This window comes from Benincasa hispida, chromosome 2 (assembly GCF_009727055.1).
Source record: "Benincasa hispida cultivar B227 chromosome 2, ASM972705v1, whole genome shotgun sequence".
NCBI lineage: Eukaryota > Viridiplantae > Streptophyta > Magnoliopsida > Cucurbitales > Cucurbitaceae > Benincasa > Benincasa hispida.
Window position 1 is genome coordinate 27,054,815 of NC_052350.1, and position 27,455 is coordinate 27,082,269.

At 33.6% G+C, this 27,455-nt stretch overlaps 1 protein-coding gene across 3 annotated transcripts; it reads left to right on the plus strand.

Moving 5' to 3' along the window:
• Positions 1-21,505: 21,505 nt before the first annotated feature.
• Positions 21,506-23,845, plus strand: LOC120071919. Of its 3 annotated transcripts, XR_005480370.1 has the most exons (3): positions 21,506-21,851; positions 21,947-22,084; positions 22,822-23,845. XR_005480370.1 is itself a non-coding variant. In XM_039024344.1 (2 exons), exon 2 carries the CDS (start codon positions 22,945-22,947, stop codon positions 23,605-23,607), a length of 663 nt encoding a protein of 220 aa, XP_038880272.1. In that variant the 5' UTR covers positions 21,506-21,851; positions 21,947-22,944; the 3' UTR covers positions 23,608-23,845. The 3 variants fall into 3 exon arrangements, 2 of the variants coding, with proteins under 2 accessions (XP_038880272.1, XP_038880273.1); XM_039024344.1 differs by having other exon boundaries at positions 21,947-23,845; XM_039024345.1 differs by lacking the exon at positions 21,947-22,084.
• Positions 23,846-27,455: the final 3,610 nt, after the last annotated feature.

Consider the following 27,455-nt stretch of genomic DNA (forward strand, 5'->3'; position numbering starts at 1 on the left):
ACAAGATTTAGGACTTCAACCCTAATAATTCCTTTATCCATATCTACTAAAATTAACCTAGAATACCTACATTGGGATTATAGAGATCAAGTTCTCAATACCTTAATCAATGCCACTCCCTCGCCCTCTGCCTTTTTGCACGTCACCTTAACCACCACTACCCGTGAACTTTAACTTAGTCTTGAAAATCGATATTCTTCTAAAACTCGATCTAATGTTTTTGAGCTATGATCTGCACTTTACGTAATTAAAAAAGGAAACCACAGAAACCATCGAACAATATTTTTAGAAATTCGAGCTCTTAGTTTATCCGCTTACCGCTCTTAACGTCAAAATTGATGACGAGGAGACTCTTTTGCACATACTAAATGGATTACTGATTGAGCTTAGCTCATTTAGAACCTCTATTCGAACTCGGGATACAACTTTGACACTCACTGTGTTGAAAGTTCTCCTCGATGCGGAAGCTAAAGCCATTGGCGGTCTTCAGATGATGTTAGAACTTATACCCGCGATCAACCAACATTTAGTCCTTGTGGCGGTCGATCTTCCCATAGTAGAGGCGGCAGGTGTTCCAAGAAGGAATTTTCAAAAAAAAAAAATCCCTAATTTCATTCAATGGCTCCAATTTTAATGGGCCTCTTCTTCGTGCGCCAAAACAACCAAATGGGCCATTCTTCTCTCAGCCAAGTATCTCAATTTAATGGTTCTAATAATTCTTCTAATGTAGGTTCTTTGCCCATCGGACAATCTTTTTGTCAAATATGTGATAAACCCGATCACAGTGCGTTAGATTGTCATAATCACATGAACTTTTCCTTTCAAATACATGACCCTTTGGCACAATTGGAAGCTATGGCGATTAATACGATGTCTACTCAAATTCCTTCATCCTCCAATATCTTTTGGTTATATGACATCGGATGCAATGACCTGGCTAACCTGAACTTAACCACCGATTACAATGGCGAGGAAACGGTAATTGTTGGTAAGGGCTAACCCTTTACTATTACTCACAATGGTAGCGGTACATTTTCCACGCCTTCTCATTCCTTTACTTTATCCAAAGTTCATCATGCTCTTGAAATATCTGCAAATCTCTTATCCTTTAGTAAATTTTGTCATAATAATAACTATCTCTTTGTTTTTTACTCTGACCAAATCCTCATTCAGGATAAAGTCACTAGTCATCCTTTATTATATACGGGCACGAGTATCAATGACTTGTATCCCACTCGCACCGTATCCAAAGCATCTCCACTGCAAGTACATCCAAAACTCTATAGTTTTTAGCAAAGTAGGATTTTTTTATAGCATCATAGATTAGTGCATCTGTGACCAAAAGTATTATGTTAGTCATTATCTCGTGTTGGACTTTCTGCCAAACAGTTAATATCTACTTGTTCTTCCACTAGTTGTTTACATGCAAAAATGAAGAAATTGTCATTTCCTATGTCACATTCTGTTTTCTTTGCACCTCCTAGTTTAGTTTATAGTGATGTTTGGGGATATTCTCTAGTTATTTCTAACAAATGCTATCAATAATATGTTAGTTTTATTGATGACTGCAGTAAATTTACTTGGTTATTTCCTTTGGTTTATAAGTCTGATGTGATTGATATTTCGCAAAAATTTGTTTCCTTCATTGAAAATTTACTACCTATCCATTTTTTTTAAAAAAAACCGCTCTAATAGTAGTGGTGAGTTTTGCAATTCCAATGTCAATACTTTGTTTTTTACTAAAGGCATCCTTCATAAAAAAATCTTGTCCATATACACCTGAATAAAATGGTGCTGCTGAGCAATACAGACACATTGTTCAAACTGCCATGTCATTACCTTTTCATTCGTCAGTATCCATTGAGTTTCGGCTCTATGCCTTTTCTACTGCAGTCTTTTTAATTAATCGAATGCTTTCATTGTCCTTCAATATAATGTCTCCTTTTGAAAAATTATTTGGAGCTACTCTTAATTTGCTTTATTTAAAAGATTTTGGATATGCTTGTTATCCCTTGTTAAAACCCTACAATAAACATAAACTTGAACCTAAAACATCCCAATATGTTTTCTTTGGATATACTCTCAATTTCAAAGGTTACATTTGTTACAATTTCAAATAAAAAAATCCATTGTCTCTCGCCATGTTATCTTTCATGAAACACTTTTTCCTTTCTTCTATCCTCCCTTTACAACTGCTTCTATAACCCATCTACCATCACTGGTAGACCTTCACTCTTCAAATCATCAAGTTCTTCCTCAACATCCTTTACACTTTTTTTTCCCTTGCTAACAACCCTTCCAATGATTTATACCTATTGCCTTTGATTTTAATACACAAGGTTCATCAACTGGTGCAACATCAACAACAGTTGCTTCCTCTCCATTGTCATCTTCCCTTTTATCTTCCCATACCTCTCTTCATACAACTTCCTCCACCTCTTCTCAAATTGTCAACCCATGTCCTACATCCTTACCTTCACATACCTTCCCTACTCCTTCTCCCTCCATAATTGTCCCTCATGACCCAAGAATTCCTACAAATACTCATACCATGCAAATTAGGGCTAATTCTAGCATATTTAATCCTTATTTGCTAAATTTTAATGTTTAGGCAACTACCTTAACTGATCCTGTGTCTTATATTGAGGCTTTTATACTTCCTCATTGGCATTCCACTATGGTTGAGAAATTTAATGTTCTTTAGGAGCAAGGTACTTGGTCACTTGTTCCTTGAGCTTCTGCTATGAATGTGGTTGGTTTGCATGTGGGTTTTTTGCACAAAATATAATGCTGATGGATTTGTTGCTCATTATAAGGATCATCTCGTGGCCAAAGGTTATCATCAGATTGAAGGATTTGATTTCTCAAAAACATTTAGTCTAGTGATTAAAAACCCTAGCATACATGCGATTCTTACGGTTGTTGCCCAATTTTCCTGGTCCTTATATTAGATGGATGTAAAAAATGCCTTCCTACACGGTCATTTACAGTAAGCTGTTTGCATATCTCAACTGGTTGGTTTTGTTGATAAAACATATCCTCATCATGTTTGTTTGCTTCACAAGAATCTTTATGGACTTAAATAGGCGCCTCGGGTTTGGTGTGATTGCTTCGCTTCCTATTTACTCACGTTGGGGTTTGTAATGTCTGCTTCTAATAAATCATTATATGTTTTGCGAGCTCTTCTTAACATATCTGCTACTTTATGTTGATGACATTGCCATTACTGGCTCTAATTTAGAATGTATGCAGCATTTAAAGATTCAGCTCGCGTCTGAGTTTCAAATTTTTTATTTGGGCAAGCTTAATTATTTCTTGGGCTGGAAATCCAAACTGTTTCTGGTGGTATCTTTATTAGTCAAGCTAAATATCTTGTTGACTTGCTCCATTCTTCTGGCATGTCTATTGCTAGGCCCTACCTCACACCCATATCTATCACTATTGATCTGTATGCTTTTGCTCTGCTGTTATCTGATGTCACCCTTTATAGGAAATTGGCAGGATCGTTACAGTATCTTACTTGTACTCGCTCAGACATTACTTTTGCTGTCAATCGTGTTAGTCAATTTATGCAGCAACCTACTGTTGTTCATTATTCTATTGTTAAGTGAGTATTTCGTTTGTGGCTTACCCAACCTTGGAATTGTGTCCAAACCTGGTAAGTTATCTCCCTAAGCTTATTGTGATGCTGATTGGGTTGGGGATGCTTTTAATCATTGCTCAACCGCTGGTTATATTGTTCTTTTATGTTCTTCCCCCATTTCTTGGTCTGTTTAGAAGTAAGCTACTATTTCTCAATCATCCATCGAAGTTGAGTATCGTGCTCTTGCGAATACTACCTCTAAATTTTATTGGCTTCGTCAATGATTATGTGATCTTCATATCTTTCTGTCTGATCGTCTTATGTTATGGTATGATGATGTGTCTGCTATTTCCCTTGCCAACAATCCTGTCTTTCATGTCTGTACTAAGCACATTGAAATTGACTATCATTTTTTTTCTTGAAAAGGTTCTTTGAAAAGATCTTGGTGTACGATTCATCTCTATTCAGAACTAGGTTGCTGATTTGTTCATTAAAGCCCTCTCTTCTTGCTCCTTTCCATCTTGTTGTAGCAAACTCACGACTACTTCCTCATCTTGAGTTTTGGGGGTTAAATTAGATTTACTTAACTTTTGTTTTGATTCTATACTAGATTACACACACACACATGTATATATATGTGTGCCTTTAGATTTTGCATATTCCAATCATATCTTTATCTCTTCCTAATATTTAGGAAGGTTTGTTGTATTCTCTTATTCCTACCTTACTATAAATGGGTATTTGTACTCACATTATTTATCAAGTAAAATCCAAATTTAAATCAAATACCTTGAATTTATTTTGTTAGACTCCAAATATCACAATGTAGAAGATCAAAAGCATGATCGACCATGTTACTATTAGAATGAAATTGTCATTGCTTAGCAGAGGGATAAATCAAACATGGTTGAGAACAATCAAAAGTAGGAAAACAAATTGAAGAATGTTAGAGATTTGGTGTTGGCAATATTTTTTAAGGATGTTCCTTAGGTTGTCCCTTGGATTTTCTCTCGGATTGTCCTTTAGAACGTTGATCCTACATAATATATTTGTTTACTTATCTGGAAAATTCCTATTGGTTGTTATTGCAAATTTTTTTTCCTTCTCTATGTGGTGCTTATTTTTTTTTTATTTTCTCCTTTTTCCTATTATGCATATATAAGAGAATATGGTTTTCTTTTTAGAGTTCACAACTTTGAAGGTTTTGTGCCATCGTGTGAAGTTGTTGGGTGCAACCGTGATAGGTTGTTGGAAGAGATATCTCCCTTGTATGCCAATCTTATGGATGTGATCATTTGTGAAGGTTGTTCTCTTTCAATATATTGAATCATTCTACTAAATCTTGAGAAGAGGTTCATATACTTAATCTAAGTATTCCAAGTGAAGGGGTTTTCATTTGAAATGGAAAAGATAGAAGTTCAAATTGAGAGAGAATCTCACACTTATGGGGAGCCTAAGTGATGGTTCACTAATATTCTTATATTTAGAGGGAGTCTAAGTATGTGTAAGGTGAGGGGATCCCACATTCAGGGGGAGCCTAAATTTTATTGAAAGGGAGTCTCACACTTAAGGAGAGACTAAGCGACCGGTTTCTAAGTTGGGCTATTTGAATGTCATTGTAATTGCCAGTTATTACAGATAAGTATATCGTTCTAATTGCTTAACTTTATATTAGTAAAAATATCTTTTCACGGGTACATTGCCTCCCAAATATATATAATTTTGCACTAAACTGGGTTACCAAACTCTATATTATGTTATAGCTTTAGTTTTCTGTGTTTACCTTTAATGTTCTTGAAATTGTTGTAAAATCATGTGTAACATGTTTTGTCGTGTGTTAAATAACCTTTATTTCAGAAAAATATCTTTCAAAGTAGGTAAATGTTTTAGAGAAGGGCGTCCGAGTCTATCATGCCAGATATCAACAGAAATTGAATGACAACGAATAGGAACAATAAAACAAATAGTCAACTTGTTCTGTTAAGTGCAAAAATTCCTAGATATAGAGTCCCTACCATAATTCAGTCTTCCCAATCATCTTCAAACAAGAATTCTCAACAAAAACAATAGAGGGAGAACCATCAGCAAACAGAACACTACCAAAAACGAAGTTGAAGGTGAAGGACGAGACGAAAAGACCGTCTTGCAGAACAACATGAGAATCAAGGAAACTTTCCCCAACAAATTTCACAGAAATATGCTTTTGATAAGGTAAACTAACAAACATTCCAATGATAGGTTTTAGATTCATGAATAAATCATGATTATAGTAAATGTGAGCTAATGCTCTAGAATCAAGAATCCATGAAGAAGGACTAATAAGAGAAGAATGAACTGTACCTGCCATATGAGAAGTGGTGGAAGGAGTTTTGGAAGTCTTAGCCTTACTTTACTCAGATGAGAATGAAGCAAAGTAAGAAGACCTTGACATTTTTTAGGAGTTAAACTAGTCAAAGAATTTGAAGAATCATCATTTGAAGAACTAGGATATGCAATTCATTCTTAGAATTTGATTTATGATAACTGATGTAGTGCAAGCGTATGCATCAAGTGATACTATAGTAACACATTCTTGAAGGATCAAGTATCATCCTTAGGGATCAAATGTCACAATTTTGTTTAGCTAGTTTAAAATCTTGTCAACTATGCCTAAAGATTGAAAACCGACTTTAAATTTTAATTTTTTAAAATAATGGTTAAAAATAAAGATAAGTGTGATAATTTAAGAGATAAAACATTCTAGGGTGTTGATTTGATTAAGTCACACTTAAGGTTTTCATGGAATCTTGTATAAACAATATGCTTAAGTCTAGAAACTAATGTTCGAATTATTTTCTATAAAAAATAATCTTTTCTCATGCAACTTAAATGATTAACTAACTATTTTCATGAGAGATTGATTAATCAATTATTCAATACTATAGTTCTAGTTTAAAATGTAATCTATCGAATCGAACATCTAACCTAATATTCATTGAAGGCGAATCAATAAGAATCAAAGCATAATAACATTGAAAAGTATAGCATTCAACAATATCCATGAAAGTACTAAATATTAACTTAAATTCATAAATAAATCCATTAACACCCTAAAACCAAAGAGTTTAGTCACTCATAGGTCTCAAACACATATTTTCATACAACTTGGCAAGTCTAAACAATAAAGAGAATAAGGGAAACAAGGATACACTACTTTTGAAGCATTCTGTTGTCTCCTAAATCCTCCAAGAATGCCTTGATCTTCACCATGGGAACTCAAATAACTTCCAAAATAGATCTCTCACACTCTCCACTCTCCTCTACAACAAAACTCACTAGGGCTTTGAATTTTGTGATTGGAGGCTGCTGAAAAACCCTCCTATTTATATAGAAAATTTTCCAAAACTATCAAAATTTTCCTAAAAGATCACTGGTGCTATGGTGCCGCCATGCTTGAAGCTCCTTTGCCAATTGTCTTTTGTTATAGTGTTGGCGACCCTACAATAAAGCGTTGTAGTGCTGCATACTGTTTGAAATCTTATGCTACTATAATTAGTGTTGAGATATCTTGGGTTGTATGTCCTAAAACTCGTAGTTTGTAATTTTCAAACCTATTCTATTTACAATAAAGTTGTTATTGAGATTTATTCAATAAAGTTGTTATCGAACATGTAAATTGCACTTGTAATAGCCTAAATCCAATAAACTAACGAACTCCTGGCTATAGCATGAATACTTGAACTTTATGTGGAGACATAAAAGAGAATCGGGTTTGAGTATATAACCAAAATGGTTTATAAGTATAAGGATAAAATTGGGTACCTTACCATGGGGACATTATGGATACGACCTACTTTGTATTTGATACAAATAATGTGATCCTGAAATTGTTCATGTAGAGACATGCGAATGGAGGTATTCTATGAAAAAGATGTTTGCATAAGACTGGATCACAAAATAGTCACTTTTCTTTATAATGTCGTTTACTATTAAAACTGACTATTTCAATTCAATGACCAAAGGTAACTCGATCTCAATCCTGAGCTAACTATGAACTTCTATTTATTCGAGATTATCCTTTAATTTGCATGGGTGAGAGTGGCTCAATATTGTCACTCAATGAGCCTCCCAGTTTAGGGGTAAAAACGGCTAGATAGCTGTGGACATAGTCTTACAAGATGGAATTCACTCATACTCGATTTTAAGGTTAGCAGATAGGTTGTTCTCTTAAGTACTAACACTTAGTCTTGAATAAAGGGCCTCATTCTCTCTATGACTAAGAGGGACTCAGTTTATTGGTAGAACTACAAACCAATTGTTCATTAGTGGATCATTGGAGACTTAAGGAGCAAGATGTAATTACAATGGTAAAATGATAATTTTGACCCAACTGTAAATACGAACAACCTGTGAAGGATCGACTTATTGATCATGGTTAAATCAAGTGGATACAAATATATCTACAGTGAGGAGAGTGCAACTACTGGGCTTTAGTGGAGTGACTCGATAGTTAACGAATGTTAGTTAATTCGGTTAAAGGAGTTTAGCCAATTAATCTTGGATCGTTGGAGCTCATGATCTGTAAGTCCATTAGGTCCCTCTACTAGCTCATAAGTGGACTAAACCTTAAAATGGTGTGGTGAAAAAATTTGAAACGTTCAAGTTCAATTTAAGGAACTATTAATTATATACGATATAATTAAACATTTAACTATCGAATTAAACGAAATTGGAGTGTTGGAAAATATTTAAATATGATTTAAGTATTTTAGATGAATAACGATCCATATAAGAAATTGGTAATTTAACTAAATATTAAATTAATTAATTATTAATTTTATTTAAAATTAACTTCATTTAAAAAAAATTGGTTTGATTTTAAAAACTAGTTTTAGAAATCAAATTTATTTAAAATGACTTTTGGGAAAAAATCATTTTGTTTTGAAGTTTAAAAGTTAGTGGGTTATTCCCACTTATACCACCTCACACTCCACTTAAAATTCATGTCATCTTGGTGTCAATAACCCATGGAATTGATTTTGCATGATGTGGTTGATAAAAGGGAGTTGAATCTGCTGAGATGAGGGTTGGTTGATTTGAAATTTTGAGAAAGAAGAGTTCTCTCTCTATTGTTCTTGACCAAAACCAGAAAACTCTCAAAACCAATCTGATTTTGGATTCTACAATCCAATCTAAGAGAGCTAAAAGAATAGTAGGGAAGATCTTATTGTGGCTTACGAGTATTGGAGAGATGAATCGAGTTGTAGATTGAAGTTAATTGGAGGATTCTTCAAAGGTAATATTCTGAAACCCTATGTTTTTATTTTCAACAAGCCTGCTTTAAATCTAAAATTAATGTACTTAGAATGCTTAAGATCTTGATTACTTCGACATGTTGATTGTAAACATCAACAAGATTAGCATCGAGACATTGCCCTATTTTCTTGGCAACTTGCTTGTTCTCCCCTTTTTCTTGGGGAATTTTGCTTGATTTGGTTCTTTTCACTTCCAACATTTGTTTTCTTGCTAAATCTCGAAAAAAAACACTAGAAAACATAAAACCTAATAGAAATAGTTCTAAATAAGAAGCAAAAAGAGCACTTTCCAAGTGTTTTTCAATATCTCAGAGGATATTCGTGAAGCTTGTAGCAATAGGTAATCACGTGACCTGAAATACCACAATTGGTATGAACAAGGCATTCTTAATTCTTAGAGCCAAAAGAACTAGAAAAAGAGCCAGAAGAATTCTTTTAAGATGTATTTGAATTCTTGACCATCAGAGCAACAAATGGAATGCGAGCAAGACTATGAATAGCATTGATCGACCTCTTGTGTGATTAGAGAAAAAACATGTTGAATAGTCCATTCTAGTTCCATAAGAAGTAATTGAGTAAAAATTTGAGAAAAGAATCATTCAGTTCCATAAAAAAGACTGTAACCCGTTCAATGTGAAAGTACACATTTAAATCCTTAGCTCCACCACAGATACAACGACTGCAAGAACAAGTCAGATGATAAGAGTGAGTTCATTACAAATCGTCTTCAACTTCGCGAAATAGGCAGTGGATGAAGTTTGATCTTGAACTAAATTGGATAACTTATGCCAAAGTTGAAAATTTCAAGGATGATTCTTGTGTTGGTACCTTTGGAAATAGCATTGAGAATCCATGTTGTGACAACGCTAATTCAAATAATCCACGATTTAAGTAAATCATTAGTTGGTCTAGAAAGAGTTCCATCAACAAACCCCAGTTCGTTTTTTTACTTTGAAATCGAGGATCATCACATTGCTCCAAGAATTTTAATTTGATCTAGTCAATGGATCATATACAAGGATGAGACTAGTGTTGTTCGAATGATGCAAGAAATATAGATTAAAATACTGATTAATGACCGATTGAGAAAGAGGTTGAACAGTAGAAGACAAAGAAGTGAGAAAAGAAGTGGTTTCCGGATTCATCGAAGCACACGATAAAATGAGAAAAATGAGAGCACTTAGAGAAAGAAAAAATCGTCTGACATCATATTAACGTCTGAGTGTAAATTAACCTTGCATAATCTTTCATTAATGAATACAACCTATATAAATAGCCATATATCATATACATGACAACCTTACTAGTAACGAATATAAAAAAAATATATAACTATCTTAATATAGAGTTTATTAAATCGGTGAGTAAGAATACAGCTACACAAGTTGGGTTTGTTCATGCAAGCTGAGGGGAGGCATACCAGCTATAGCTACAGGTGAAGGAAAAAACTTATTAATCCTATACAGTTTCTTTTTGATGGGTAGCGTTATTAAATTGAGAAGCACAACGAGAATACAGATATAAAAAATATAATTTATAATAATTTTATATAATAAATAAATAAATAAAAATTAAAATTATAAAATAAAATAACTAAAACATAAAATAACCAAAATTATGAAATTGGATAATATGAAAATTAGTGGAAGTGGATTCTCACCAATGTAGGTGTGTTCTTAAGATCCACCAAATGTCACTATTTATAGGCAAAGTGACAAGTAGGATATGGACTTACATAGACACCAAGCATGAAAAACTACATGGCACATGGACAACATGAATAGTGACACATGACCTTTGGGACACTAAACAATGGGCATCTGAAGGAACTCTAAATCTAGAGAATTAGTGAGCGGAAGCGGATCGTTCCACACTCCATTAAGAAAGAACATATACATTTACATTCATACAGAAACAGTTATGCATAAAGGATAAATTACAACATGCTTCTTAAGTAAATACAAGGGGATCAAGTATAATACCTTTGAAGAGCTATTTCTTCATGTATTTTCCCCGATCAAACACAAACACGTCCAAACAGCACGAACGCAACGATCAACTGGAAGATCCTCGATCACCAGTGAGTGAAACTTGATCCTCGATCCTAGAACATAACAAAACACCAGCACAAGGTTACCTTAGTATTCTTGTTGTGAGAATCCAGAAGTTGTGGGCTCTGTATGATTTTAGATAGAGAGAAGGAAGAGATAAACAATTGAGTAGACAACGAGTATGCGATCAAACGATCATGTAGAAGAAGCCTATCATATAGACTTGATACTCAATCGTGTAGTAATGAGTATTATTGTATAGAAACTTGAAGCATGATCGTTTAGGCTCTAAGGCTATCATTTAGTAAAACTAGTTTTTACTCGATAGTGTTTTTGTGAGATGTATCCAATAAAATGAATTTGAAAACTATTTTTCCTTTTTATCTCACAGTTACCATAAAATCATGAATAACCAACCACTCAAGTCGATTATTGAGAAAAAGAATATTAATTATCATATAATTAATAAATTATAAATAAATACAATAACTAACTTATCATATTTATAACCTATAGTTTTAATACTACATCATATGCAACATATTAACCATAATTCTTTTTCTATTTTATGGTATTTAATATAAATCATATTTATATTAATTTCTCCAATCAAATAATGCATCAAATACATCATACCAATTATATCATATATAATTGAATCAGTTTAATTATATCATATATAATAAAATTCCCTTTTGTTAATTTGAACACTTCAAACTAACCAAAATCTTATCTCAACTTGAATCCATTGAGCTACCAAGGGGACATAATGGACCTGTAGCTTGAAGCTCCAACAGTACGTGAATAACTGACTAAACTCTTTAATCACGATATCCACCATCCGTTAACTACCAGACACTCCACTAAAGACCAATAATTGTACTCTTCACACTACAGATATATTTCTGTGTCCATTGGATATAACCAATCAACAGTACGATGATCTTTCACAAATCGCTTGTAAGTATAGCTGGGCCAATCTATCATTTTACCCCTATAGTTACATCTAACTCCTCAAGTACCACTGATTCCTCTAATGAACAATAAGTCATAGTCCCACTATGAATGAGTTCTCTCTTCTCAAGAGAAGGTGTGACCACTATGTTCAAGATCCGGAATCAGCCCTTAAGGGAGCAATTTATCTACTTACCCCTGCATCAGGGAAAGGGTGAATTTCGTCTTATGTAGCTAAGTTCCCAGCTCCCTAATTAGACGAATCCCCAAAATGGTAGGTTTGTTGGGTTGGCAATCTAGCCACTCTCACCCATACAAATCAAAGGACCGCCTTCATGAGCAGAAGTTCCCAACTCACTTAGGATTCAGGTCATGTCACCTATGGTCATCCTAGTGAAATGTAAGTCTCTATTATCAATGGTGTTATATAAAGAGACTAATCATTTCGTGGTCCGTTCTTATACAAACTCTTTGTATAGGATACCCTCGCTCGCATGTCTCCACATGAATGATCAAGATTAGATCATCTGTAGCACTTTATAATACTTGTAACACCTATAAAGCAGGCTGTATCCGTAGTATCTCTAGGATAAGGTAGCCCTCCTTTATCCATATGCTACAGACCATTTAGGTTATTAATTTAAACAAGATCTACATGTATGTCTCTACATACTTGTTTAAATTTACATAAAATAACCTCAGATCTTAGTTTATTAGATTGAGTAAATGCTTATAAAATAATACTTATTTTATTAATAACAATATGTTTATAAAGTTTACAAACTACGAGACTACCAGGAGATTTAGGACACCATTCCCAACAACATTTATTTTCTATTATAATATTCATAATACTTCCCCTTAGATGCCCATATATATATATATGAAAATGTCTCGTTAATACTTTACTAGGAAAAACCCTAGTGAAGGAAAAAGGGTATATATTTCATATAATATGCACTCCTAAAAAAAATACAATATATTTACTCCCCCTCATGAAAATATCACTTAAGATCTCTGAGTCGTCACATTCCAATATTGTGCACCAATTTTTCAAAAGTTGCAGTTGGTAATGTCTTTGTAAATAAGTCTGCCAGGTTATCCTTCAAACAAATTTGTTGTATAGTGATGTCGCCATTTTCTTCAAGATCATGAATGTAAAAAAGTTTCGGTGAAATATGTTTTGTTCTATCTTCTTTAATATATCCTCATTTGATTTGGGCTATGCAAGCTATGTTTTCTTCGTATAATATTGTTGGAAAATTTTTATTAGAAGATAAGTCACATATTTCACGAATGTGCTAAGTCATTGACCTTAGCTATACACATTCTCGACTAGCCTTGTGAATTGTAAGAATTTCAGCATGATTTGAGGAAGTGGCCGTTATAGTCTATTTCACCGATCGCCATGATATAGCAGTTCCTCCACATGTGAACAGATAACCTGTTTGAGATCTAGCTTTGTGTGGATCAAATAAATATACATAATCTGCATAACCAACTAGATCAAAAATTGATTTATTTGAATAAAACAAACTCATATTAATTGTTCCTCGGAGATAACGGAGTATATGCTTAATTCCATTTCAATGTCTTTTTGTAGGAGAAGAACTATATCTAGCTAATAAATTTATTGAAAATGCAATATCTGGTCTTGTATTATTAGCAAGATACATAAGTACATCAATTGCACTAAGATATGGTACTTCAGGACCAAGAAGTTTTTCATTATCTTCTCGAGGTCGAAATATATCTTTGTTTATATCCGATGAACGGAATTCCATTGGAATATAAATGGATGTTTTTTGTCCATATAAAATCTTTTCAAAATTTTTCCTATATAAGTTGACCGATGAATAAATATTCCATATGCTAAATGTTCAATTTGCAAACCAAGGTAAAATTTTGTTTTTCTGAGATCTTTTGTCTTAAATTCTTTCTTAAGATATTCTATTGCATTTGAAAGATCTCCAAGAGTGCCAATTATATTAAAGTCATCAATATATACAGTTTTAATAACAAATCCTAATGTGATTTCTTTATAAAAACAATCGGACATATTGGATTATTTTAATATCCTTCTTCAATAAATATCTACTCAAGCGATTGTACCACATATGTCCTGATTGTTTCGATCCATATAATGATTTCTGTAAATTTATTGAATATCATTCCAAAAAAATTGATGTATGTGTTTTAGGTACCTTAAATCCTTTTGGGATTCTCATATAAATATTATTATCAAGAGATTCATATAAATATATTGTGACTACATCCATAAGATGCATATCCAAACTTTGACACACAGTCAAGCCAATTAAATATCTTAATATAATTGCATCCACAACCGGAGAATACGTCTCTTCAAAATCAATACGAAGTCTTTGTGAAAAACCTTGTGTAACTAGTCTTGCTTTATATCTTGTGACCTCATTATTTTCATTTCTTTTCCTCACAAATACTCATTTGTATACCACAGGTTTAACACCTTCCAGTATTCGAATTATAGGTCTAAAAACCTGACGTTTTGAAGTCAATTTTTTCTATGTCGACATTCTTCAACAGATTTTGGTTCAGAATCCTCATTTTCAAATATAATATAAAAAACAACATTATACGCAAAAGCGTTGTCAATAATTACATTAGTTTGTCCATCTTTTTCCTGTCATGACATAGTTTATTGAAATTTCATTATTATCTTTAAGTATTTCACCTTCCTCATTAATCATGTCGAGGATTTTTTTATGGGTGTTTACATCCTCAACCAAGTCTTTTTCACTATTAATTATTTTTCGTTTTCGAGGATTTTTATTTTTGAAACCCACTGGTCTACCATGCTTCTGGCGTGTTCTAGACTCATTAGTGACAACTTGTTGTGTTGGGATATCAATTTTTTATGGAACATTTGCAGCTGGTATATGTGACTTAGTTACTTTCTTTGCATCTATAAATGTACCTGATAATTGATTTGTTATATTTTTCAAATGAATTATTTTCTGAACTTCAAGTTCACATTGATCTGTACGTAGATCTGAATGAGACAATAATGATGCATTACATGTAATTTCCTTTTCCAACTTCTTAATTCTTCCTCCCTAATGTTGGAAAATTTGTCTCATTAAAATGACAATCAGAAAATCGTGCAGTAAATACATCACCCGTTAGGGTCTCAAGATATTTAATAATTGATGGGGAATCATATCTGACATATATTCCTAACCTCCTTTGAGGACTCATCTTAGTGTGCTATGATGGAGCAATTGGAACATATATTGCATATCAAAAAATTCTCAGATAGGAAATATTTGGCTCATGATCATAAGCTAATTGTAATGGTGAGTACTTATGATAAGCTACTGACCTAATGTATACAAGTGACGCTGCATACAAAATAGCATGTCTCCATACATATGAAGAAAACTTAGCTCTCATAAGTAATGGTCTTGCAATTAATTGCAAACGTTTGATGAAGGAAACTTAGCTATCATAAGTAATGGTCTTACAATTAATTGCAAACATTTTATAAATGGTTATGCTAAACCATTTTGTGTATGAACATGAGTTACAGGATGTTTAACACTTATTCAAATTGTCATACAATAATAATAAAAAACATGGGATGAAAATTCACCAGCATTATCAAGGTGAATGGTCTTAATTGTATAATAAAAAAATTGTGCTCTTAACTTAATTATTTGAGCAAGTAATATTACAAATGCAAGATTTCGACTTGATAATAAACACACATATGACCATCTACTGGATGCATCTATTAATACCATAAAATATCTAAATGGTCCACTTGATGGGTTAATGAGTCCATATATTCACCATGAATTCGTTTAAAAAATGCAGATGATTTAGTCCGCACTTTAGCTGGTGATGGTCTAATTATTAATTTTCCTTGGGAGAAAACATCACATGATAATTCATTAGATTGAAGAATCTTCTGGTTCTTCAATGAGTGTCCATTTGAATTCTCAATAATTCTCCTTATCATTATAGACCCTAGATGACCCAATCGATCATGCCAAATTATAAATATGTCTGGATTCATGAACTTCAGGTTTATTGTTGCATATGTTGCAATTACTTTTATATGAGTATAATATAATCCAGAAGATAAAACAAACAACTTTTCCAATATACGTTTTTCATTTGAAACAATGGATATGATATATAGATATTCCACATTATTCTTACTATCAGTCTCAATATGATAACTATCTTTAAAACTTAGAAGATTTCTCTTTGATTGACTAGAGAACAATGCATTGTCAATTGTAGATTTTGCTCCTCTAGGCAAAATAATATTTGCTTTTCCAAAACCTTCGATCAAATTTGCAGAACTTGATATTGTATTTACTTTTTCTTTCAGCATTGTTAATTTGGAAAAGTATTTTTTATTTGTAAGTATTGTACGTGTAGTTGCACTATCTGCCAGATATAGATCTTCTTTACTCATGTTTGAAACATCCAACATATGAAAATGAGCCATGTTTCTTCATTAAAAGAACATAATTACAATAAGAAAAACAACACTTAGAATATACAAGACTAAAAAAAATGAAGATAGATAAAAGAAAACAACAACATTAAGTTTAGATATTCTCAAAGTAAAAAGAAACACTTGATGTGCCACCAACTGTGCCAATCTTCTCTTCAGGAGATTCAAAGAAGTTTGCCACATCCAAATTTGTCATATGGGATGGGTCAAATATGTCAGTATCCCAGTATGTAAAATTTTTTTCCACATTTTTTTCTTTTTCCTTCAGGGAGGCTTGGTAAAGATCAACTAAGTGTTTTGACATACGATAGATACGTGACCAATGCCCAGTCATTTCACATCAGAATCATTTATTTTCAACACTCTTTGAACTTTTACCTTATGTAGCTTTTCCTTTGTGATCATCATTTTGTGTGGTTCATTTGAAATTTAAATGATTAGAACGACCACCACGAAAATAATAATTATTTCTTTCTCTGCTATAGTCACGACCTCGACCACGTTGACGACCAATTTAAATGATTAGAACGACCACCACAATAATAATAATAATTTTTTCCTCTACTACAGTCACGACCTCAACCACATCGACGACCTTGATCACATTATTATTAAAATTCACAACATTCACTTCAGGGAATGGTGTTGTTTCGGTTGGTTGAGATTCATGAATTTTCATCAAGAACTCGTTATTTTGTTCGGCCATGAGAAGACATGAAATTAATTCAGAGTACTGTTTAAAACTTTTCTCTCGATATTGCTGTTGCACAAGCATATTCAAGACATGAAATGTAGAAACTGTCTTCTCTAACATATCAGCATTAGTAATTTTCTCTCCGCATAACAAAAATTTTGAATTGATTTTAAATAATGTAGAGTTGTAATCACTTACTGATTTGAAATCTTGTAGCCTTAAGTGCATCACTCATAATGAGCTTTAGGATGAATAACTATTTTTTTATGATCATACCTCTCTTTTAAATTTTTTCACAAGATACAGGAATCTTTTATTTTAAGATACTCCATTTTCAATCCCTTGTGGAGATGATGATGAAGGAAAATAATAGTTTTTACTTTTTCTTGACTGATATCGTATTTTCTTCTTTAATTGTTTCTCCCAAGTTCATAGCATCCAGATGAATTTCGACATCGAGCACCTATGACAAATAATTTTTGTCATTAATGTTAAGGGCTATGAATTCTAATTTTGTAATGTCATGGCAATACTATCACAAAATATTATATTTATATTAGAAATTTAATATGTATTAAATATGCAAAATGACATTCAATTTATTAATTATAACAAAAAGGGAAAAACCGACATACCTTTAGAACCTACCTTTAGCGGAGAAAACGACAGGAGCTCGTATTGATAATGTGTTATGAAATTGAGGAGCACAACGAGAATATAGATATGAAAAATATAATATAATAATATTTTATATAATAACAATAAATAAATAAAAACTAAAATTATAAAATAAAATAACTAACATAAAATAACCAAAATTATGAATTTGGATAATATGAAAATTAGTGGGAGTGAAATTCTCATCAATGTAGATGCGTTCTTAAGATCCACCAAATGCTACTATTTATAGACAAAGTGACAAGTAGGATGTAAACTTACATGGACACCAAGCATGAACAACTACATGACACATGGACAACATGAATAGTGACACATGACTTTTGGAACACTAAGCAATGAACATCTATTTTCTATTATAATATTCATAAAGGCTAGTTACATAAATAGAATTCAAGCCCAAAATAATATAATATATAGTACAAGGATAAAATAATTGCATATATAGATCAAAAAATGGTAAAAGACTAAAAAACTCATGCCTAGCCACCATTTTGTTCGTTTCTTCCCAATTTTCTCAAATTAAAACTATCACTGATAGTAGCTATCAGTGATTATCAGTGATAACCACTGATAGCTGCTATCAGCTGCTATCACTGATTGTAGCTATCAGTGATGACCATTGATAGTTGCTATCAGCTGCTATCGCTGATAACTTTTATCAATTGCTATCGATGATAGATACTATCAGCGATAGCTTTCAATTTTAGAAAAATAATACAATCTCGAAATATTAACTTTTAATTTGCTATAAATTATTATTAGCTATCATTAATTCACTTTCATCAATTGGAATCAACGTTGAAATATTACTACTTAAAGGCTATCAGTGGCTATCAATGATAGATTTATAAATAGTGATCAACTTTGAAAGAAGACCAACAACTTTGATTATCATAGTAGTTATCACTAATAATCTTTTATCATGGCTATCACTGATAACAACTATCAGTCGTTATAACTGATAGACTTTCATCAATTAGAATCAACCTTGAAATATTAACACTTAAGACTATCAATGACAAAATTCTATAACTGGTTATCACCTTTGAAAGAAACTCGATATATAGATATCACTTAAGTTTTATCACCGATATCACTAACATCACTCATATTGTGGTTATCAGTGATAGCTTCTTTCACTGATAACATCACTAATAAGATGCTATCAATGATCTCACTGATATCATGCTATCAGTGATAGTTCTCTATCACAGATAACGTGCTATCAGTGATAGCTTCTATCACTGATAACGTACTATCGAGTAGCTTCTATCATCGATAACATGTTATTAGTATTAGCTTTTATCACTGGTAACATGCTATCAGTAGTAGCTTCTATCAATCATAGCCACTGAACACCTTTTTGCCCATTTCTTGTCATTCCCAAACATTTATAAGTCCATTTTCTTTTTGATGATAGCTTCTACCACTGATAAACATATTGTTAGTGATAACTTCTAGGCATTCCACTTACATTTTAGTTCGAGATTCAACTTTATTAATTAAATTCACTAAGTTGGCTATCAATGATAGACTTCTATAAGTGGCTATTAACTACGAAAATATAATCAAAGATTAAGCTATCAATGATAGAAAATATTAGTGGCTATCACACTTTCATTTGCTATTTATATTTATTATTTGTTATAATAATCAAACTTGATGATTGGCTTATTGGTGTTAAGTCACTTATGAATTGAGTACTTTCAAGTTCTGCGTACGGAACTCAACCTCATAATTCTTGTGAAAAAAAGAGGGAAGAAGAAAAAATTCAAATAAAGGAAAGAAAAAAAAATTAAAAATAAGAGAAAGAGAAGAAACAGAAACTTAAAAAAGTAAAGAAAATTAAATAGAAAAAAAATGAAGCAAGAAATGGGACAAATGAAAGAAAAACTAAAAAAAAAAGGGAAGAAGCAAAGAATCGGAGAAAGAAAAGAAAATAATAAAAAAAGATGTACTTGTATCCCCATCCACCTATATTGTCAAACCCAATTAAAATCAAGGAAGAAGCAAAAATCGGAGAAATAGAAGAAAATAAAAAATAGAGGAAAGAAGCAAAAATTGGATAAAGGAAAAAATAAAATAAAATAAATGAGGAAGAGTAAAAAACTGAGAAAGAAAATAAAATGAAAAAATGAAAAATTGGAGGGAAGAAACAAAAATCAATGAAGAAAGAAAATAAAAAGACTAAAAAAAGGTGTACAACAACATAAGACAAGAGAAGGCGAAATTAGAAATTAAAAAAAAATCAAAGATTGACTAGTCAACTTATCTATATTTGTAAATATTTTAAAGATGTAATATACTTTTATATTTTTTCTCTTATTTTATTATGTATTACAAATATCCTATTCATAATAGATAGCATTTTATTCTCTTAATTATTAAGGAACAATTAAAATTTAACGTGAACTCTTGGGGTCCATGTCAACTTTCGCACATGACACGTACACTAATAAACAATTTCAAACCCTAAAATTTCGGCCGTGTTTTTTTCTTCATTTCTAATTTATTTTTCTTAAGCTTAAAAATGTAAAAACAAAAACACTCCGTCTTGATAATCTCTTTATTGCAGCACCGAGGGCTTTTTGAAACCACCCAAAGAAAATAAACAATTTATTTTAATATAAAATATCTCAAAAAAAAAAGGGTCACTTTTTCCAATTGCCTCCAAAATCACGAGATATTTTCAAAAGGTGTTCATAAATTAATTGGTTCGGAATATTTTAGAATTAAAGATTTTACTTATAAATTCATATTAACCTTTAAATCTAATTATGTAGCTAATGAGGAATTAAATCATAATACAAAGTTTATATAAAAAGTGATAGGAAACCAGGCTGATTTAAATGGATAAGAATAAAAATTGTCTATTTGAAAAAAAAATTGGATAAAAATGAAAATTGCCATCAAAATGCAAAGAGCATAAAAGGTTTTCTTCTACAACTAGGGTACGCTGGCGTGATTTCATCTTCTGTAGGTTCCATCTTGTCCTTCGAGTTCAAGGTTCGTGTAGCTTGAAAAATATTAAAGGCAGTTCAGTTTGGACACTCGCTTACTATATGTGGCCCATATGTAGCACTGAGGAGACGATTGTAATTATTTTATTGGTTAGACCCTCACCACGTATTCTCTGTCCTTTGTTAGAAGGGTCTATGATCTTCCCTTGCGTTCTTATTTCCTCCCCTAGTTTTGTGGGGACTCGAGCAATTGTTTCTACTGAAGGTGTTAACATGTAACAAGTGGAACTAATCAGGATTTTAAGCACTCTAACTATATTAATTTTAGTGTTTAAGCATGTATGTTCATATTTTTCATCAAATAGGGTTTAGAAAGACTACATTTGATGAACTCTCAAAATGCTCCAAATAGCTATTGAATCCTACTCCCAAACTTCTTGTTGACTACCACAATATATTTTCTACTATCTTCTTAGCCTTAGATTGGATGGTGGAATCAAAATTGAGAAGAATTTTGTAACATCTCGAGTTTTTCATAATTTTAAAATTCAATATTTTCGTAATATTTGAGGACATTTTGTTAATTTTGAAATTTAGTTTTGTTTAAAGGGAAATTTGGGAGTCATATCGAATTAAATTATTTTTTTAAGTTAATGAAAATTGAGGATATGTTATTTTTATTTTGAAATTTGGGTTTTGAAGAGGAAAAAGAAAGGATTTTGAATTTTTATATATATATATTTGTGTTTTGAAAAAAAGGGAATAAAATAAATTTTAATAAAATAAAATATTCTAAATGTAAATCTCTCTCCCTTTCTCGTCCCCCCTCCCGAAGCTCTCTCTACGCGAAACCCTCATCGTGGTCATCGAAGCTCGTCCTCAGCAGCCGTCGCTTGCCGAGCCCTAGCGCCGTCCCAGCCGCCATTGTCGAGCCCTAGCGCCGTCTCAAGCCGCCCGCTTGTCGCCCGCGTGCCAAAGCTCGTCCATCGCCACCGTTTAGCTCGCAGCCGCCGCTGGATCCGTTTCGTCCAGCCAGCCCCTCATCTTCGTCCGCGCCGCCCACGCCCTTTGTTTGCTCTGCCAGCCGCCGTTTGCGTGAGTCGCCGGATTTTTTTTTTTAGTTTGCGGTAAGATTTGGCTTGTTGGGCTAAATTTTTTACTTAGATCTTGAAATACCCACTTTAATTTGAGTTTAACTTTGTGTTCCTCTTGGTATTGAAAGGTTTAAGTAGAACTTTTTGAGGGAAGTAGCGCCTGTTCTATGGTGTTGTTTCTTCTCTGACGACTTTTGGGTCAATTCTTGATTGCATTAAGGGCGAAAGACTTAATTGTTTGGATTGATTTTTGGGCTTAGTTTGAGGTAAGTAATCTTAATAATGGAACTGCTGTGCCAGACGATGAAATTTAAGTTTTTGTTTGAATTCTGAGGTTGTTGTATAGAATTGCATGAGGACAAATGAGTTGTTTTGATTATCTGTGAAAATATTATGAATGCTAGCATGAACTTCAGTATTGTTATTCATATGAATTTTTGAATGATTTATGAGTATGATTAGACGTATTTACATGTTATGGGACTATGTCATGATGCATGTGATATTTCAATAGTAATAGTTACCCTTACTGATATAGTTAAATATCTACTAGCGGTGGTGACCTCCTTCGAGGTTCACTAGAGGTTGTGTTTCCTTCGGGATTCACTAGAGGTGCTAACCTCCTTTGGGGTTCACTAGAGGTGCTGACCTCCTTCAGGGTTCACCAAAGGTTGTGTTTTCTTCTGGATTCATTAGAGGTTGTGTTTCCTTCCGGATTCAATAGAGGTTGTGTTTCCTTCGGGATTCACAAGAGGTTGTGTTTCCTTTGGGATTCACCAGAGGTTGTATATCCTTCAGGATTCACCAGAGGTTGTGGGTACTTTTAAACTACGGTAGGGTGGATCCAATCACTCATTGATTTATTGCTCCATGTTAACTAGAAGATTGTGTTCCTTTCACTAGAAGATGACATTTAGAGGACATAGATGCCTAGCTTGACCGTGACAGTGGGGTTACTTACTGTGTATTTTATACTTATCATTTCTTATGTTATATTTTTCAGGTATGTCATGATGTAAATACGTACTGGCTGATTATCTCATGGAAATTTTGCTAGAAACAAACAAATATATACCTCAGTTCAGAGATCTTAAAGGTTGATAACTACGAGGAAGTTGACGGTCATATGGATATCAGGCTGATTAGGCATCTACTCCATGGCTCAACCAACCAACCTGCCTTACCTCCCAAGACCATGACAGTTAGACTTCAACCCTTCAAACGTGCAGCAAAAAGAAGACGTGTCGAAGATTCTGATAATGAACATAGCGATGATGCTTCCATAAACGAGCAAGAATCAGAAGTAGAGCTAGCCTGCCTTGACCTAAACTTGCCTCTTCCTACCCTAACTTTGTCTTCACCAATCAATGACCCAATTGATCCAACGCATCAAACTGAAACGCATGAGGATCAAGTTGGTGAGACTCACAACCCCTGCTTTTCTCCTCCAAGATCCCTAATATTGTCCTCCTTCATCCCTCCAACAACCGTTTATGAACCAACTGGGTTGGGAACAAGCAACACCCAACATACAAAAGACCCAATTGGGGAAACACAAGAAACCCAACAAATCCCTATCACTGCAGCCTCACCTCCAACACAAGCCAACATGGATGAGCTAAAAAAGTTCATTCAAGACCAATTCAAACCATTGACCGCATCCATGGAAGCACTTCACATGCAGTTGGCAACATTACAACGCCAGAATGTAGTGTTAAGGGGTTGCATGTGCCAACATACGCAAAGAAGCCATGACCAGTTTAACTTCACAATTCAGTATATCCACTAGGTCCTGATGGGGACGTTCGCATTGCCTCCTTTGCCAACCCACTTGGTTAATCCCCTACGATTCGTGGATGAAGACTCTGCATCTGAACACAGGGATGATGCGCCAGCGCAATAAAGATTTGGGGGTGTTAGCTTGTATTTTGTTGTTTTAATTACTCTTTTGTAAGTGTTAGTTTTTTTTTATTATTCCAATGCATTCTCCTCTATATTACTGAATAAAATATTTATCAATTTTTATCCTTGTGTTTGTCCTGTTGGATGCCTTTCTTGATTCCTTAATTATCTTCTTATCTTGTGCTTTGAGTTGATACCTCGATGATATTAATAATGTAAACCCTATAAATTTGAAGTTAGGCGTTAGAAAATATCAACTTTGACTTTTTCTAAAAATCAAACATATGTTTTATCCCTAAACACGTGCAAGCCCTAACTCAAACCTCCTTTTGAAAATCTTAAGGAATATTTATAGTTCTCTTTCAGCAATGAGGACCTTGCTGTTCTCCAAAATTGGGGGTGGGGAAGTTTCGAGTTTATGCATCCAATTGTATATACAAATTTATACATTTGATCCAAATATATATATATATATATATATATATATATATATATTTTGGACGTAATAAGTAAACTCCTCTGTCAATGCAACATAAAAGAAAACTTTTGTTGACAAGAGTTAAGATTGGGAATGACACTTAACTGTAGTTGGATGCTCGCATGATACCTGCGAAAACAAGTCAAAATAAAGTTAAGTATCCAAGACCAATGCATCCCAACTCTACTATCTAAGCTTAAGAAAAACTCAGTCATATTGAAACGCATAGATGCTTAGATATGAGTTCAGTTGTGAAGGACAGTCGCTTGTAGTTGGATGCTTGCATGACATCCTGGGGGCAAGCCAAAATGAAGATGGGTCACTTGAATCAACGCATGAGTGGTCCTGAGAATAACAACTTCCATTTTTTTTAAAGTGTTTTCTTTTACAAGAATAGAGTCAATGCATTATTGGTTTAGAAAGATGAAAATGTTTTGGGAAAGAAAAAAAGTTGTTGACAAAATGGCTTGCCGCATGCGAGATAAGATGTATATTTTTTAGAGAAGGAACAAAAACCTTAGAACACTGATAAGTTGGCACAATAAGAGGTGAAGCCAGCGCATCAAGATGATGAAAGTATGATAAGGAACTGTTTTAGGAATTCTCGAGGACGACCATTGTTCAAAATTTGAGGGTGTGATAACTTGTAGAAATGCAAGTTATTGTCTCTTAAAGGTTGGAACAATTAGGATTCTTAATGATGAAAACACATTCATCTTAAGGGAAAACACATGGAATTCTTCAACCACATCACTAACTCTTGCAAAAGCATAATTCTTGTTAAAACTGCTTCACTGATGCATCTTATTACATGATTTTAAGAAAAGTGTTGCAAGCCAAGCTAACACAAGGGCATGCGTCCGAAGTTGTCCAACGTAGAAAAGATACACTGGTTCACGCTTTTTCTGTCAAATCACCACTCGCAGGTATGGACATCTAATTGGCGGCGTCTGAAAAATATCTAAACTGGTAGGCGGCTGACCAGGGCATGGAAATTAATGTTGTATTGTCACAAATTGCTGAGGAAAAGGCCTATAAATAAGAAGAACTGCAACCAAAGAAAGGGACATTCTTAGAGAAACCATAGAACTTAGATTGTAGTTGTTCTGCCATTGAAAGAAGGAGATAGAAGGAAAAGAACCATTGTCATCGTTGATTAAGGAGAGTTGTTGAAGACCAAACTCAAGAGAGAGTTCTTCATAGAATCTTCACCAAGTTGGTTGAACATGCATTTGAATCAAGCCAAAGAGGATAAGAGATTGAACTCTACGACTTGTCTTCTTTCCTTTCTTTTATTTCACTTTCGTTTTCCATTCCATGCGATTAAGTGTGATAATTGTACAAATAGTTTCTATCTTTAAAATTCAATCTTACATTTGATCCATCCACTATTGTCTCTCTGTTTACATTCCATTGTATGTGATTGCCACATTCTTGACTTGTTGCATACTTAAATTTCAAGCTTTAATCATCTTGATCACTTGGTTGAAGTTATAAAGTAGTTAAACTATTCAAGAGAATAGGATAACTAGAGAACACATTGGGTCAGAACGCACAGTATATTTAGAGATAAAATACTTGTTTTTTACTACTTTCTGTGACCAACGTATGCATCCTAGAGATAGGAATATATGTGACATTCACATTGAGAAATGTTGAATAACATGATCTAAGGAACATAAACCTAATGCATCCACATACACTTGGTTTGAAAACAAGCATTCATATATTCTTTACTTCACCCTTACACCTTCACACACATTTTCATCTTACTTGGAATCAATGCATATCCCATGCATTTAGCACCATTCATTCATAAATCCCTCTGTTTCACTTGAACTCCTATGTCCTCTTGTATGCGTGCATTGAGAATAGTGTAAATAAACCTCTCCCGCATTATTCTAGGACCTTTCTACAACTGAAACAATGTAAGGCCTGCATTAGTTTGTGATGAAATTCCTGTGTTCGACCCTGGAATTACCAAGAATCTGAGTCAGATTTATACTTGGATCTAATTTAGGAAAAGCTTGTACGCATTATACAAAGTGCATCGCATCATCTCAATGCATTGCCTAATCCTCTCACCTAGAGAGTTGATTCATCATTCATTTCCATCTATCTCAACCTCACTTTTCACTTTTATTTACACGCACTTTTAGATTCTAATCACGAGGTAAAGAAGTTTTTGATGCTGTCGCTAGGGATTTTAGCAACAAAGCTAACAAGAATTTCACTTTTGTTTCTTTTGTAGAAAAACTTGCAGCTGAAGGAGTATTACAAGTTAAGCCTAAGCTTGTAAATTTTTTATGAGTAGGGAAAGCACTTTTGAGCTCATATACGATCCCGAAGTTGAAAGGACCTGTAGACGAAGGAACTGATCTAATCATCGTCGAAGGTTAAGGCATCAACAAAGATAATAACAACAAATGGTGGATGACTAGATAAACAAGAACTTAGCTCAGCAATTAGCCAATGCTGCCCAAAACCCGATCTTAATGGAAAATAACAGCATGTGTCCAATGCGAGAGTATGTGTCGCCTGTATTGTATGACTTTTCGTTAGGGATCATATATCCAACACCTGACAGGACGAGATTTGAGATGAAGTTGGTGATGCTCCAGATGCTTCAAACAACAGGTCAATTTGGAGGCACCTGTGGCGAAGATCCATATGCCTATATGAAACATTTCCTGGAAACATGCAACTCATTTGTGATTCCTAGAATCACACTAGAGGCCATCAAGCTGTCCTTATTCCTCTACTCTCTTCGCGATGATGCCAAGCAATGGGCAAGTTCCTTAGAACCTGATGAGATAACAACGTGGAAGAAATTAGTGGAAAAGTTCATGCAAAAGTACTTTCCTCCCACCATCAGCACAAGGAGACGTAAGGAGATTATGAACTTTGAACAAGGAGAATTTGAGACCTTGAGTGCTGCATGGGAAAGATTCAAGGGATTGGTAAAGAATTTTCCTAACCACGGACTACCCTTGATTACTTAGATGGAAAATTTTTACGGGGGGCTGAATAGAGCTTCCCAAATGGCAGCTGACATAGCCATAACTGGCAGCATAATGGACAAATCATATAATGAAGCTAAGGAGATCTTAGACCATATCGCCAAGCACAATATGGAATTGGTGGATGATACCTATGATACTAAAACAGATGGTAGAAGGCATTATCAGAACGTCAATGGTATTGACTCAAACGCAATGGTTGCACTCTCTACACAAGTGGTGGTAATGAAAAACCTA